The following is a 16487-nucleotide window of genomic DNA, read 5'->3' as shown; positions in this document are numbered from 1 at the left end:
TCTACAGTAACGCTGAATAACACATTTAAGAAGTAAAATGAAGGTTACCATTCCATTCTTCTCCAGCCGTCCACGAGCCGGGCATATCAAACTGTGCCCTGCCTCTCGGTGATTATCCCTACATAACCAACACAACACAATCAAACATGGGCTATAGCAAAAAAAAATAATAATAATAATTTTGTTTTTCTCCTTCCTCTTGCTGTTGTTCATTTCCAGCTGCTCTGAGCGTAGTCTCAACGAAAAGTTCCTTGCATTTCAAGTACAAAATATATTTGAAATTAACAGCTACAATATACATATCTGCGCGCGATCTGTTTTCGCGGTGCACGTGGTTCCCGGGCTACGGAGGCCGCGTTGGACTGGGCCGCAGTAACGGTGCCCGCGGTTCCCGGGCCATTCATTAATTGACGGGGCACGGCGGGAGGCGCGGGAGCAGTGGAGGTGTCACACCAAAATTGTACCGGCGGCGAAAATTGTACCATTTACGTAATCGGCGTTCGAAAATTCCAAATTTACCTGGCAAGGAGGATCGCGTCGAACGTTGCCTGGCAACGGACGATCGCGTCGAACGTTGCCTGGCAACGGACGATCGCATCGAACGATGACGTAGGAAGGTTCAGGAACATTCATTGAGCGTCACAAGACGAAATAACATTTAATAGATAACTTATTTTACAAATTACATTTGTGAGCGTTGCTAAATTTATATTTGTATTTAATTTAATTGTTTAATCGCATTTAGCTAGTAAACTGAGTGTGTTATTATAACTCCCCCCATAACATTTTTTTAATTGAATAGATTTGATTTCCTGTATTCTGGTGCATTTTGGGGAAGGCCACTTCCTATTACCTACTATTCATTCAGATTCATAGCCTACATCCTGACTTGCAGGACCTGGACACTGCATGTACAGACCTACTTTATGGCCATTCCACCAGCCATTGCTATTTGACCCATTGTTGTTGTTCTGATATTGAGACAAATCATGATCACTGTCCTATAGCGTCCATTTTTTCTTAGTCTCAATGTCTACTTCAAATGCAGTTAGAAATATGGGACAGTAGCTTAATTTTGTTTATATGCTGCAGGCCGAAAGACAACATTAATATGTAACTTACTTGCTCCATTTAGCCTAAGTATAACATTGCTTGGGGAGTCCGATTCCGCTACTGAAATGGATGGAAAGTGCTAACAACTCTCTGCTAGTTAGCGATCTATCTCTTCTCTGCATGTAGTTGTGTTGCGCGATTGCTGCTGAGGGAGGTAGCCTATTTGATTGATTCGCTGAATTGTCAAATCATGTGGTGATATCAAAAAAGAAAAGCGATACCATTGGCCTTGGGCGCACACTGCTGCGACCCGAGCGCAAATTTTCTTGCGCCAATGAAAAGCCGTCTCTGCTTGATAGACAGCAAAAAGTTAGCGAGCTTACGTTGACTTCAACGTAGCCGGCGCCCCTGACTTGGAGGAGGGCTTTATTTCGAATGACCAATAACTAGCCTAGCCCAAATCATTGACGTTCAGACGCACTTAAATGGTTGCTTGCAGTGACACCTTCTTTCAAGGAGAGCACAAAAGCCTTGATCGAGGTGAAAGAAGGTGGTAAAGTGCACCAAAGACACAGCCATGTTCCGATTGCGGGATCTGTTTGCGAGTGGTGGTGACGTATATCATACGCGTCGAGAGCAGCGGGAGTTGTAGTCCACAAAGCGCCCCACACAAAAACTAACCGTATCAAACTCCTACCCGCTAAATTATAGTTTTCTTTGCATGAAAAATTATCATTTAAATCCACAAACAACATATGTGTAATCCGGGGCATATAAAGACTGGGATCAGAAAATAATTACTTTCTCTCCATTGACTCCCATTAATTTTTTTCGGTCTCATAGGTCCTTGTAGCGTCAATATATATATATATATATATATATACACGATATATATATATATACACGATCGATATATATATATATATATATATATATATTTTTTTTTTTTAAGCGTTTGTATACAAAGGCATCCTATATCATATATAGGATGTTTGCATATCCTTTAATTACACCGTGTCCATTAATCCCTGATATATGGACACCTACTAAATAATTCCAGTCAAATTGTCTGTTCAGCCTTCAAAACGAGAGCTGGTACATTGTGGAAAATGCATTAAACTGTAATCAGAAAACGCGGTTACATGCAGTATAGACCCTGGAGTATCGGTGGTAGACGAATTTCGAATTATAAATATCTAAAATGTATCCTTTAAATACGTCCATGGAGCAGATGGCCAATGGGAATAATAGATAGGCCCTACGTGTGGACCGCTGAAGAGGTGCAACTTTTCCTTGCTCTCATCGAAGAAGAAAAAAACATTGGAGCTATTTTTGATGGAAAACGCAATTCCACTATATATCAGGACTTAAGAGAGCTTGTTATCAAAAGGATAGGAAGAGCCCTGGAATGTGTGTAGTTTTTCGCTCCAACCACTTGATGGAAACGCACCTAATTGGAATTCCTTTTTTGCGAACTTTCGAAAGATTCGCATCACCTTTTAGATGGAAACATGACTAGTGAGTGACATCACCACCTTAAGGGATCTGAGGACAGCAACAGCAAGACATTGACAACGAACTGATAACAAATAAGCAGAAGTGTAGAGTGGATCTGACCTTAGACCAGCACAGAGTCTAGAACTTTATTGCTGCCGCTGCGTGGGTTCTGTGGTACGGAAGCCGTAATGGGACATGGGAAAAATATATATAACCGCAAGCGGTAATTAACGGGGTCCGAGCAAAAAATAAAAGTCAAGAACACACTAATGGAAGATATTTAAATATAACAGATAATTGTCACATTTAAGAAAAAAAATTCCACTTATAAACCTGAACTGCAGCCTCATTCACATGGTCAAAATGTCAAAGCACACAACATCCAGAAAACTCAAAGCACACATTTCTCAAGTGAATTAAGGGCTTTCTTACTTGAAAAATATTTGAAATTCTGGGGAAATTAAACATTTGTAGTCAAGAACACTAACGGAAGAAATATATATGACAGAGTTAATTATGAGGGAAAAATCGGTAACGAAGAAGTTCCCCTTAAAGATGAACTGAACTGAAATTTGAAGTTTAGGTGATATAACAGATGTGTTGTCTGCCTTCTCATAGGTACAATAACAAAAAATGGCTGAACTTGCTAAGAGGGATTAAATTGTACGGTGAAAGTGTTACAGGGCGCCACCATGTTGGATTTCAACAATCAGCTACGTCACTGGCATGGTAACCTACTACTCCTACTCTGTGGGTCTAGCAGCCAGGTAATGAGTGAGGCTCTGAGGCTCGCTGAAATGGTTACGGAAAAGCAAACAACCAGGTCTACAGGAGGATCATACTGCATTGCCCCTGGCTGCAGTAATGAATTATATAGGGCCAAGGCAGCGGGGGTAATCACAAAATAAAGCGTATTCATTTGAATGATTTTAGCATTAAGCCCGCGATAAATCACAGACAAGCTAAAATCATTCATTCATTCGCGGGGCACGGCGGGAGACGCTGGAGTGCCGTGGCCGTGCTCACAGTGGCCGCGGTTCCCGGGCTGTGGTGCCAATGGTTCCCGGGCCATTCATTCATTCGTTTCACGGGGCACGCAAGGCCGCCTTAATGCACGGGCTTGCCTGGGTTGAAGCCCCAGGGCCTACGCCGATCGAGGGACCTATCATGAGCTGCAGTAAAAAAATATATATACAGGCCCATGATAGGCTCCCCGATCACACCGAAGACAATGTGATTTTTTGTTTGGGGCTTACAAGATCAGAGGCCTATCATGAGCCAAGAAAAAAGGCAGGAGTCGCGGGGGTGCCGTGGCCACGGTCGCAGTGCCCAAGGTAGTTTAATTGGGTTTATTACAGTTATGGACATTGCTGTTAGCAAATCAGAGGTGATACATTTGCATGTCATGAATATTCATGAATATTTATTTCTATATTTTTCACCAAAACCGACTCAGAGGGCATTCATTGCCATTAGTGACCACCGCAAAATCAATGAAAAACGATGCAATGACCCCTTTCAGCAATATGACACGAGTGTAAATGTGTGTGGGGGGGGGGGGGGGGGGGGCGCCAGAGGATCATGGTAAGGTCAGGGGGGCGTTTGCTCACAAAAGGTGGAACCACTGAGAGTCCGTGCCTCCACAGCGACACTAGATGGCGGTAGACACATGTTTATATCAAGTATGTCACACATACACACAAGACGGACTCGATTGTCTTCTATGGATTCAGTTATTCGTCATTAAAGTGACTAGGACTATAAGTCATTAAAAAATTAGTCATCAGGTTACCATAAGTCTCAGGAATTTCCAACTAAATGGAAAGGACTCCCCATATCTGATGAGATGAACTGACTATTAATCAACTATACGATGGACTAGGTACAGCCCCTATCCATGGAACCATATACATAACTTCAAAACAAGATACATTGGCAGAAAGCCTACTTTGTTGTTTCGTAGAGGCGTTAGAGACCATGTGAGGTCAGTTGGAGTAGACGTGTGGAACACAACGGACACACAACCACCTCCCAGACACATTGTGACTCAGGCTTATCAGCCAGAGCAGACGTGTGTGTGTGTGTGTGTGTGTGTGTGTGTGTGTGTGTGTGTGTGTGTGTGTGTGTGTGTGTGTGTGTGTGTGTGTGTGTGTGTGTGTGTGTGTGTGTGTGTGTGTGTGTGTGTGTGTGTGTGGTATTCATGTATGTCGAGTTTCCGAGGTTAGCTGACGAGCTAACCACAGCCTAGTGATGGTTAATGAACTGCTCTCCCAGATCGTTAGTCCTACCGCAGCCTCACCAGGTGTGGTGACGAAGGCCCGGTTCCCATGGCGAGAAGGTGGAGAGTCACAAGATAACTAGAAAAAAAAGAAAGGGAGAAAAAAAGAAGAAGCTTTATTTATGGGGGCTTGTCTGTCTGTTTATGTTGTTGTCTTCGATGTATTTTCGAAAAATAAAGAGTTAAAAAATACAAAATAAAAAGCTGGCAGGGAATCAATAAACGACAAATGGGTCAAACCAACGCAGCCCGAAGCACAATGGCGGACGATCGACGACCGATCGTCCCTAGACGGTAACGGTCACCCAGAGCCCCCGGTGAGCGACACCAGGTGACACCTCGGAGGGACATCGGTCCTTTGGAATCAAGGGCAGCGCTTGGTCCGCGGTGTCGTCTTACCGGAGCTCTAGAGAGCTAACCCCCGTAAAAGCAGAAGACGGTGCCCGGATTTATTTGGAAAAGTGTGTGCGGGGGGGCGCATTCCAAGGCTTCTCAAGCAGGAAGTTTTGGAATCTCCATGGAAATTGAGGCAAAACACAGCAGATCATCAAGTTTTTTTTCCAAGAATTTCGCAGGCTCCGGTACAAAAATGTGCTCAAGATGTCAACAATATCGCTCTTCTTCAGGGTGTTGCTGTTTTACCGTGTGGAAACACTGATATAAATAAAGCTGCAATACAAAAACCACAAACTAACGAGGAAGGTCTAATGCATGTGGCTGAAACCAGGAAAACAAATAAAAGTGAGGTATTATACACACCAAGGATCCCTTTGTATAAACATTGTCTTTATTGGCCGTTTAAAGGCTGCGGGGGAAGTGGTTTTATAAGCAAAATAGCCTCTCTGCTGTGATCTGTCTTTACACGGCAGGCTGGCTCATAACACCTCGGAATCCATCGTAGATGTCCAGTCCGACAGATTTACAGTCTTATGATAATAATCGGCACATGCCATGTCCAACTACGGTCAAGGTTGTCAGTGTACCGCCTGTAATGAGGTCCAGAGTCTGGGGTGATGGATTCAGAGGCCCCCACTGACAGGAGGGGGACCAAACTCCATTCGATCTCATACCAACAGAAAGGAAAAACTGAGCAAAACCCCAAAAGGAAAAGCATTTGATCAAGAGGCAAACTTGGTATCTGAATGAATATAGGCTAGGCTACTGTACATTATTATAACTGTACAATAAAGTAGCACAGTTTAAGTTTTGCAAAGATTGCGTGGTCTCTCTACATTCCTGCAGTCTGTGGTATGTACTGAGGCCCCCCATCACTTTGGCAGGTAGATGATTTAAAGAGCTGCTCTGAACGCTTAATCAAACCTGAGGGACAGCGCCACGTGTGGCCGACACTTGCAGCGAATTGGAAACAACAAGCAACACACTACAACACTGTTGATGTTTGGTCCAGGACTTCTCGACATTGATTCACACATGGATGAGATTTTTTTAAGACGTGAATCATTCTCAGCTCCACAGTAACCGCAAAAATGTCAGACCCCGTGGTAGATCACACAGGATCGCACCCGCCTTGGAAAAGGGTATTTAAAATACACACTCATCTTTATGTTCCTCCTGCTTGGAGCTGTGAGAAATGGCCCTCAATCTCCGCAGGGCGAAGCCGTGGAGAAAAGGGAAGTCCGAGGCATTCAAGGAATGTCCTTCTCCCAGGCAAACGGGGAGGCGGAGGAAGCGAAAATGTTTACATTGAAAGTCAAGGTTCGCTGCAAGGGAGCGCTGACCGCGCCGCCGACAGCGGAGCAATGAGGACGCGCCTCGGGGACGAGCGCCACAAGCACTACAATGTCTGAGGGCTAGTCAACCGTCTTGGATTATGTGACACATGGCCAGAATAAATAGTGGTTTCGCAACGCTCATCGTTATTAACGTCAGAACTACTGGCATCTGTTTTTTTCCATCCTAAAATAAGTTGGGTAATTTTGGAAGTTTGTGGCCAACTTTGAAACCGCAGGCGCATGTCAGAGGTTCTCTTCATTCTATCAAAGGTTAAGTGAATGTATCAGGACAATTGAAAGGAAGGCAAGAAACACGTATTAATGAACATATATTAAGGGTTTTTATTCAATGAAAAGTGAAATGTTATTGGCATGGCATATACAAAAATTCCATAGCAAAAAGTTCACAGCAACGTCTTAATGGGCCATCCAGCCATTACAGGGCCACCAAATAATAACTTGATTTTGTATAATTTCCACGAATAATTTAAGGACAAAAGGAAGTTTTCTTTGGCATCACAAATAGAAAACAAAATAAAAAAAACAACAATATATTAACATCTCTCACTTCGGACAACCCTGAATGTAAACAGAGTGTAAATAGCGACACGGGGCTGTTTTTAGAACCAATGGAAATCAGCTACTTCAGCGTTGCCCAGCAACACTGAGCAGAAGACCACCCTGGTTTGGAAGGGAAACACCAGCGACCGTGGTGCACATCACCCCATGGAGCAGGCGGTCCCTGTGGGTATTCTGACAGTACTACACTTGAAACAAAACAAACACTTTTAAAAAACAAGAGTAGTTTCATCCTCGTGTGGAATTCTTTTGCAACAGCCTGAAGGGATGAAACACTTTATCTGCATGCTGATGGTCGATTGTTATTCCCCTCCAAAAAAAAAAAACAGAGCCCTACTAAGCTGGAGTTCCTGCGCATAAGGGGCCATACATTCAGCATTCACGGGACATTAAATAGGGGCGATCGCCCAGAGCTCATTCTCAGCCGCGGCGTCGCAGCCCGTTCCCATGCGATGGGAGAAGCAGCAGCGGTATCGCGTCTCGTTTAAGAACACAGTGACGATGACGGAGCGGTAGGGAGAGTGCTCAAGATAGACACGCCGTTTCCACCCTGCTTATAAATAATGTGGAGGAGACACATGTGGGTGGTAGCCGGCTACCGACCGGGGCGTCTCGCTGAAGTCTTCCTCAACAGAGAGGCAGGGGGAGAAGCAGCCATGCCCAGAATGTGCACCATTTTAACAAGGGGTGAGGGTCACCTCTTTAGATAGCCCTTTTTCTTTAATGGGCGCGCTCCCTCACTGAGGAATGCGAGCAGATTAGCCGTAGCCTGTCGGGAGGGCATGGTGGAATGCGGCCCGTTGGCGATCACAAGCCCCATTACATTAACCCAGGATTTTCAAAATTAGAGCACCACGAACAAACTCCAGCCCCCGTTAAGAGATGCGTCCTCAAGACCGCGCCTTAAATAAAGAACAGCATGTTCCCTGCCTACAGGGAGCTTAAATAGCTAACAGCTTAAATAACTTCTAGACGGGGCGAACCCGCGGGATAATGGCCTGATGTGCCTGTTGAGGGGAGTCGTCCTAATCCTGTAACCTTGAATGTAAACGTGGCCGCACGAGGCCGGGTCGGGGGTGAGGTCAGACCGACGGGGGCAGGGAGAGAAGCAGGGCTCGGTAGAAGTGAGACGTCTCTCGTTTTTCCATTCAAAAAAGAAAAATGGCAGAGCGAAGACTCGAGTCACGAGCAGCACTTAATATAAATAAAAACATACATTCAAATAACAACGCGTGGCACGAAATACGAAAAAACAAATCACGACAGATATATTAACAGATGGCTCCGATTCCTATACCCCGCGGCGAGGCGGTCCGCTACACCGGGGAACCTTCTAGAACCCCATCACCGTGGGAACCGGCCAAGCATCGAACGCCCGGCCCGCGGCCCTGAACTGTGTCCCGTTCCGGGTTCCGTTCCTGGTCTTCCACGACGGCCGGTTCGGTCCGTGTAGCCTGCTGTAGTCCAGGGGTCCGGTCCACAAGACCGACCGGAGGGCCCATAACTCCCCGGCTTCAGGGGAGTACGGGGGAACACCATCGTCGGGGGGGGGGGCTCTCTAGAGTCCTGGAAGACCTCCAACCCCAGCTGCAGACATCTGATCCCCAGATCTAGATGAGGATCTCCACCACGTCGGAGTCTGGGCAGCTGAGGTTCATGAAGGTCTTGAGCGGTGCCTTCAGGTCTGCATGGCGGGAAGAGAAGGTCACGCTGTTAGAGAACAAGAGCGCTCTTTGGCGGGGATGCCCCCTCTGGCGCTCCTCTTGTGTTCCAACCCCGAGGCGAAGCTACGGTGAGAGCCGAAGATAGGCGACGGCTAAAAAACAACTCGAGGGGAAGGGTTTCTCGAATTTGGTGTTGGAGCCTGCTCAATACGAAGGTGTATTCACCTGAGAGAGTCGCAGAGTGGGCCTCTGTAGCAGCGGGCGGGCTGGGGTCCCTGATGGCGTCGGTTCCCTGGGAGAAGGTGGAGGAGGAGATGTAGGAACTCTGGGTAATGGAGTCCTGGCCGAGAACCGAGGTCCCCGTTGAGCCTCTGGGGTGAAGCGTCGCTTCACACGCCCGCTCGTCCCACCGATCCTTCCCTGCGCGGACAGAAAGAGAGGAGACTGCTTAATGACCCTGGAACATCTTCAACACACACACACACACACACACACACACACACACACACACACACACACCGCCCAAACATCTGCTCCGAAGACCTCGTTGCCCCGCTACTATTCCGGGGCTGGAGACGCCATATACATTTCAGTTTAAAAACGCACGTCTATTTGGAGGCGGCGCAAAACTCATCGGCCCCTCCTCTTTATTTATACTTTTCTATTTATTTATTTTTTAGAAGCTGCACATTCTGTCTGGCGGCCCTGGCCCGTCTGCCAGTTGTCCCCTCGTCGCTTTTTTGGGATTCGTGGATTCTTTCCCCGGCATTGCTCGAATAGGTCCCCTTAAAACCAAACCGCTTTAAACTCCGGGACGACTTACCCTTTCCCTTGGTGAGGTCAGCGAGGCTGCCGCCGCCGCCGCCGCCGCCGCCGCCGCCGCTTCCCACGGCGTTGATGGAGGCCGGGACGGACCGGGCCAGACGGAGACCCTGCCTCTCCGGGCGACCCAGCTCCCAACCGGAGCGCTGCTGGAGGACCTGGATCACAGCGTCCTTCTCCAGGAGCTGAGAGTGGAGCGCACGGATCCTGGAGGAAACAATACAAACATCATGAGCACACGTCCTCCATCAACGTCAACGTGAGAAAACCTCTTCAACCCTGAGGGCTTTGAACACTCTGACACAGAGAGACTCACTGACTAAACAACATCGGAATTGTTGTTGAGATTGAGCGATCACGAGCGCGGGGAATGTGCACGTACCGGTTTTTCATCTCCTGCTGTCTGGGGCTCGTCGAGGACGGCAGCGTGTCGTTGAAGCTGCTGTTGGGAGAGCTGCCTGGAGACTGGTTGATGATCGTGGTGTCTCTGATTACCGGGAACACAACAGAGACAGACATTAAAACTTTGCTTTCACAGTTGTTGGTTTCAAAAGGAGTGCAACTCGCAATTATAGCCAAGAATATGAAATTTCTATGGATCCACCAAACACTAAAATCTCTGAAAGATTAAACAACAAATGTTGGATTTTTGAACTTGATGATTCAATGACTAATATAATCCAGTGATTAATTGTTTTTCCGTCGATCGACTAAGCGATCTATCGTGTAAGGTTAAGCCCCGCCCTCCTCCAACGGGTCTCCCAGGTGATTGACAGCAGTCCATCGTAAGCGTCTTACCTCTGCGCGGCGGCGGTGGCGGCGGCGTCCATGGCGAACTGCCGCATGGTGCTCTCCTCCAGGTACTTCTGCTCCCACTTGGTGATGTCGGCCTCCAGCGCCAGAACCCGCTCCTCTCGCTCCCGGAGCTGCTGCTGCAGGCGGGACCAGTTCAGCAGCTGGTCCGCCGGGCCCGCGCCCTGGGACTGGGACTGGGACTGCTGGGAGAAGGGGGGGGGGGGGGTTTAGGCGCGGGAGAACGGATGGTGGCGACCGTGGAGTTGATACCGTCCCGGTAATAACTCGTCATATTATTATCTTCTGAGTTGTGGTAATCCGTCTCATTAACGCCAACCACAAATAAACTGCTCTGCCTGGTTCCCTCCCTGTTTCATGACAGTCTTTTTCTGTCCTATCCATGAAGTACTATAAAAATGTCTTCGAAGTTCACTATCAATGATCTGGATCAGTAGTCCACGATCTTCAAGAACGCTCAGAACACTCAATCATCAGTTTCGGTTCTACGGGACTGGGGAAATCACTTTCTGGTTCCCGAGATAAATCCCAGTTCTAGCACGTCTACTATGTTCCCTACGCTTCCTCCCAGAACGAGGGGTTCAGTGTCCACCAGGGTGGGGGTGGAGGTGGTGGGGGTGGGGGTGGAGGAGGTGGAGGAGGTGGCGGTGCTGGGCCTCACCTGCTGGGCTCTGAGGCTCTTCAGCTCCTGCTCCAGGCGGGTGCGTAGCCGCAGCTCCAGGGTCTCCCTCTTCTCCCAGGCGGCCTGCAGCTGGGCCAGGCCGCCCTGCAGACGCTCCACCTTGGACACGTAGGCCCTCTCCTTCTGGAGCTCCTCCATCAGCGCCAGGCTGCGGCTCTGGGCCAGCGCCAGGGCCTTCTCCAGGGCCTCGCGCCGCCGCAGCCACTCCTCGCCCGACGCACGCAGGTGCTGCACCTGGCGCTCCACACGCTCACGTTCCCTTTGCTGCTCCTCATCTGGGGAGGGGGAGGGGGAGGAAGGGAGGAGAGGAGGAAGGGAGGAGGAGGAGGAGGAGGAGGAGGTTAGTGGAATGATGGAGCAAATCTTTTCTGGTGAAGGGTACGGTCAGGAGAGGGGAAGGTGGAGGGGTTTGCACGGCTGCGGCTGAGGTGGGGGGAATGTGGTGCAGGGATGAGGAATGGTCCGTTTGGCACTCGGGGGTGGGGGGGGGGGGGGTCAAGCCAGCCCATAAGGAGAGCCGTAGCGTCAGCCGTCTCCTTACTGGAATGCGGCCCAACGAGGGACATTTACAAAACTTCAGGAATGCGGCCCAGCGCTTTTAATTTTCTTTATTTTCTTAGGACTCACAAGGAGGGCCGATACAGAATTCTCCAAATTGTGATCCACTGAGTCGCGGTAATTCTTGGAAATCCATCTCATTAATGTTAACCATAGAGCAGAACTCTTCCCCCCCCCCCCCCCCCCCCCCCCCCCCCCCAGCACTGAGGTATTCAGAGTTTGCAGGAGGTGGATCCTCCAGCGCTGGCCGACCCGCTGACGGGCGACTGGGACGGATTACACAAGAGCGCACATGCCATTCCTCTGATCTGCAGCGCGCGCACACACATACACACAAACACTCACACACACACACACACACACACACAAACGCTCACACACACCCGCAGCCCCGAGCGTCTGCTGGCTGTTACCCAGGAGAGGGACAGAACCCCCCAGCGTACGTTTTCATTATTCCGACATTCCTGGACGCGCCGTCTCAAGGCGAACACAGGGAGCGTGTGTGTGCTTAATGCAGCGGGCCCCCCCCCAAACGAGTCATGTGTGATTGATCAAGGAGTTATTGAGTCGTTTGGTGGGGAAAATAAAGCAGAAAAACAACAGTTTAAAGTCGTCCCTGGAGACTGCGCCTGTGATCGCCTCGTTTGGGGGATTTATTTTTTTCTCCATCTCCTCCGTTAAACACGGCTGCTAACGATCCTCGCTGTGCAGAAACGCACTCTCATCAGTGCCCCTCGAGGTGTTCGCCCGTCGGCCAACAGCGAGGCCCCGGTTTGGCCGAACCCGGGGGCCGAAACCCCCCCAACAGCTCCACGACCCTGAGGTGAGGAAATGCCCAAACATGGCGAGGCGTTCTCTGGCGTTCCAGAGGTCATGTTGAGCCTGGATGTCTTGGGACGCCATGCCTGCTGGTTCCCCCTTAGGAACGCAGGGGGAGGGGGTAATGTAACTCAGAGCAGGGGGGGGCATTCCCCGGGGCAGAACAGCGTGAAATACCTAGAGCCAGGAGAAGGGCGAAGGTAGGGGGGGGGGGGGGGGGGGGGGGGGGGGGGGGAAGGGGCTCTGGAATCCAGACAGCAGTTTACTGCCCTGCTCATAAAGATGGCTGCCGGTTTAGTGGGGTGAGGCATGGCTGCCGTGTGCCGCCGCCGTAGCCACGCTAACGACCGGTTCAAACGCTCGTTCCGTTTATCGGACTCCCAATTATTTTTCGGTTTCGGCGTCGTGAAAAGCGTTTACTGCGCGGACCTCTGCGATGTCCGATCCCCCCGCGTTGAGGAGAGTTGGAGGGAGTGTGTGCAGATGTAGGAACGAGGGCGTGTTGTTCTCCAACTCACTCTGCTCGATGAGTTTGGAGAAGATGTGCTGCTTCTGCTCGCTGGACTCCGCCTCCGTCGCCAGACGCTGTCTCGATGCCGTCTCCAGGCGATCTACGGAAACAACGGAAAAAAAATAAAAAAGACCGGTCAGCAGCGGCCCGGACGAACGTGCGGTGGAGTCAAACTGTTTGAACGCGCGGGGGTCTCCATGGTGGGAGGGGGGGGGGGCCGTACCTCGGAGGTCCCTGTTGAGTCGTGCAGCCGTTTGATCTCGGCCTCCATCTTGTTCCTCATGGTCTTCTCCAGGGCCTCCCTCTTGGCCGAGCCGGTCATCAGCGAATCGTACGCCTCCGAGATCTGGTGGATCTCCAGCTCCAACTGGAGGAGGAGGAGGAGATGTTTACTCTTTAGTCATTAGCAGACAATTTTATCCAGATAAAGTACAGACAGGTCATTAAGGAGCAGGTAGGGGTTAGACAGTACAGAGACAGGTCATTAAGGAGCAGGTAGGGGTTAGACAGTACAGAGACGGGTCATTAAGGAGCAGGTAGGGGTTAGACAGTACAGAGACAGGTCATTAAGGAGCAGGTAGGGGTTAGACAGTACAGAGACAGGTCATTAAGGAGCAGGTAGGGGTTAGACAGTACAGAGACAGGTCATTAAGGAGCAGGTAGGGATTAGACAGTACAGAGACAGGTCATTAAGGAGCAGGTAGGGGTTAGACAGTACAGAGACAGGTCATTAAGGAGCAGGTAGGGGTTAGACAGTAAAGAGACAGGTCATTAAGGAGCAGCTAGGGGTTAGACAGTACAGAGACAGGTCATTAAGGAGCAGGTAGGGTTAGACAGTACAGAGACAGGTCATTAAGGAGCAGTAGGGGTTAGACAGTACAGAGACAGGTCATTAAGGAGCAGGTAGGGGTTAGACAGTACAGAGACAGGTCATTAAGCAGCAGGTAGGGGTTAGACAGTCCAGAGACAGGTCATTAAGGAGCAGGTAGGGGTTAGACAGTACAGAGACAGGTCATTAAGCAGCAGGTAGGGGTTAGGCGTTAACTTGATCTAGGCTGCGGACATCTGCATGGAACCCAGAAGCTCAGAGTGGCGGTCATAACCACCAGACCCCCCAAGAATAAAACCCATCAGCCTCTGATCCCAGATCGTATTCTAGGGGGCTGTGGATCTGCCAACACATCCTCCTCTTCCTCCTCCTCCTCCTCCTCCTCCTCCTCACCTTCTGCAGGCGGGCGGTCTTCTCCACGTGGACCTCCAGCTCTGGCGTAGTCGCTCGTTCTCGCGGAGCAGCGCGTCTATCTGAGCCGCGTCGCCGTTGACGCCGCCGCCGCAAGGCATGCTGGGTATCCCGACGCCTGCGCCGGCGAAGTAGGGGTCCGAGCCGCCGGAGCCCCCGGCCGCGTGGCGGTAGACCCCCCCGTGCGCACCGTGGGACAGCAGGGGCGGAGACGACACGAACCTGGAGGAGCACCAGAGATGATGAGTCAGCGACCGCAGAGTTCAGAGTCAGAGAGCGCTCCGTCGTTAGTCACCAGGGCAGCCCGGGGGGGGTGCGCTCGGGGGCCAGACTGTCTGGGTTTGGAGAGTGCGCTCCCTGGCATGCAGAGAATCAGGGTACGAGGGGTGAGAACAAACAAACGCAGGTATGGAGCCAAGTCGCCCAGACGCCATCTGCTGCGTGCGTGTTCCGTACGGGCTGCATACGTGTTGAATGTCTCATACAGAGCGGTCGTGTTGGTACACGATGCGTGTTGAATGTGCTACATAAGTGTTCACGGCCGCGCCGGGAGCGGAACCATAAGTATATGCCGGCTATGAATTATGCGATTCTATTAAGAACAAGCTCTGTTGGGAGTTGGGATTATGTTAAATACGTGCTGGGCAGGTAATAATATAATACTAATAGATTCTAACTTGTGCTTGGAGTTCAGTCACGAGTATATGTTAAATAAGTGTCCCATAATAATTGGACACTGGTAATATTTAACATACTCAATTCACAGCACAGGTGAGACAGAGTGTCACATGATATTTGCATACTGGTATTAGTCGTACCTGTGCTGGGAGTTGAAGGGTGGGGGGGGGTCTCTGTACTGGTGGCCCTGCTCCTCCGACCTGCTCAGCATGTACCCTGGGAGCCGGACGCAGAAGGGGTATTCCGGCGGGGCGCGCGGCCCTCGGGCCCCGGGGCCGGGGGACCCGCGGGGTACAGCTGGGGGTAGCTGCTGGACGAGCTCAGGGGGGCCGGGGCGTCCCGGGGGAGAGCGTGGTTCCTCTCCAGCGAGAGCTGCATCAGCCTCTCGCTCAGGGAGCGCGCGTGCTCTCGCTTCAGGTCCAGGGCCCAGCGGGGGGCTGGGGGCCCGGCTGCTGGCCCGCGCTGCGGTGCTGGGAGTTAGCCTTCGCCTCCTCGTAGGACGGCAGCTCCTCGCCGTGCAGCTGGTACAGGTGCTGGCAGCCGGCCGGCCCCTCCGAGAGGAGGAGGTCCCCGCGGTGCTCCTGGCCCTGGGGCTCCTGACGCGTGGACATGTGGACGTATTTGGGGGGCTCCTCCAGCGTCAGACTCTCCAGCGAGGAGCGGGGGCTGCCGGTGCCGGTGCCGCCGCCGCTGCTGTTGCTACTGCCGCTGCTACCGCGCAGGGCCTGCTGCTGGATGGCCAGCAGGGTGTGCGTGTCCGCCCGGTTCCCCAGGCGGAGCTGCTCCTGGATCAGGCGGTGCAGGACCGTTCCCGACTCCTCGGCGGTCCTCATCTCGTTGGGTTTGAAGGGTTGAGGGTGTGGGCTGGGAGGACGGCGGTGGTGTTGGGTTGGGTCTGGGGAAACATGAGGACCGCTACGGGTTACAAATACATACGAGGATGCTTTGATGTTTCCATTTGTGAATACGAACTGAACCTGGACAGGCGTAGAATTCTGTAGATAATTGTTATCATTGAACTGGACTTTTGGACTAATTTTACTCGGTTGTTAAATCGGACATAATTCAATGTTAGACAGATACAAATAAAGCGAATAAAATACTATAAGCCCGTACAAAAACAATAGCGATCCGCAAAAATACAATCAAGATACACCATATAAACGTGTTAAAGTTTAGGCTATAGATATGGCTGATCAGCCCGACATGTGCACTAGGGGCCATTGTTTTTGTGTACATCTCTAGTGGACGATATTCACATCTCATCACATCGCAGAAACACTCACAAACACTGGACTTTACTGGGATCAAACCATAGACAAGGTCTCACATACTAGTAGTAGTCAAACAGACAATAATCAAGTCAATAATCCTCGATCGGAGATTTTATATCGATGAGGATGTGAGCTGACTAGTCTACGCGTAAAGCGAACACCAGCGCGTTCAACGCGTCAACGAAACAAAACGCGAAATAAACTCACCCAATCAAAGTTCAAAACACATCCGACGAAAAAGAACCTCGGTATAATCTCCCTCCACAAACACGATAAAAATATAAAC

At 50.4% G+C, this 16487-nt stretch overlaps 1 protein-coding gene and 2 long non-coding RNA genes across 3 annotated transcripts; 2 read left to right on the top strand and 1 right to left on the bottom strand.

The window, feature by feature from the left end:
- Positions 1 to 22: 22 nt before the first annotated feature.
- Positions 23 to 3064, top strand: LOC132469357 (uncharacterized). Its single transcript, XR_009528420.1, has 2 exons — positions 23 to 93; positions 2472 to 3064. It is a non-coding gene; the product is annotated as an uncharacterized LOC132469357 (long non-coding RNA).
- Positions 3065 to 6181: 3117 nt separating this feature from the next.
- On the top strand, positions 6182 to 7447 carry LOC132469356 (uncharacterized). Its single transcript, XR_009528419.1, has 2 exons — positions 6182 to 6366; positions 6440 to 7447. It is a non-coding gene; the product is annotated as an uncharacterized LOC132469356 (long non-coding RNA).
- On the bottom strand, positions 6880 to 16481 carry amotl2a (angiomotin like 2a). The gene is given in 14 exon segments (XM_060067232.1): positions 6880 to 8824; positions 9030 to 9224; positions 9628 to 9833; positions 10009 to 10113; positions 10425 to 10624; positions 11101 to 11396; positions 13017 to 13109; positions 13233 to 13250; positions 13253 to 13376; positions 14232 to 14275; positions 14278 to 14471; positions 15068 to 15218; positions 15221 to 15346; positions 15349 to 16481. Coding segments are annotated over 14 exon segments (2238 nt in total). The 5' UTR covers positions 15761 to 16481; the 3' UTR covers positions 6880 to 8750.
- Between the last annotated feature and the right edge of the window lie 6 nt (positions 16482 to 16487).

Source organism: Gadus macrocephalus, chromosome 12 (assembly GCF_031168955.1).
Source record: "Gadus macrocephalus chromosome 12, ASM3116895v1".
Taxonomy (NCBI): Eukaryota; Metazoa; Chordata; class Actinopteri; order Gadiformes; family Gadidae; genus Gadus; species Gadus macrocephalus.
Note: the sequence above shows the minus strand (reverse complement) of the source record. Positions and strands in the feature narration are given on the sequence as shown.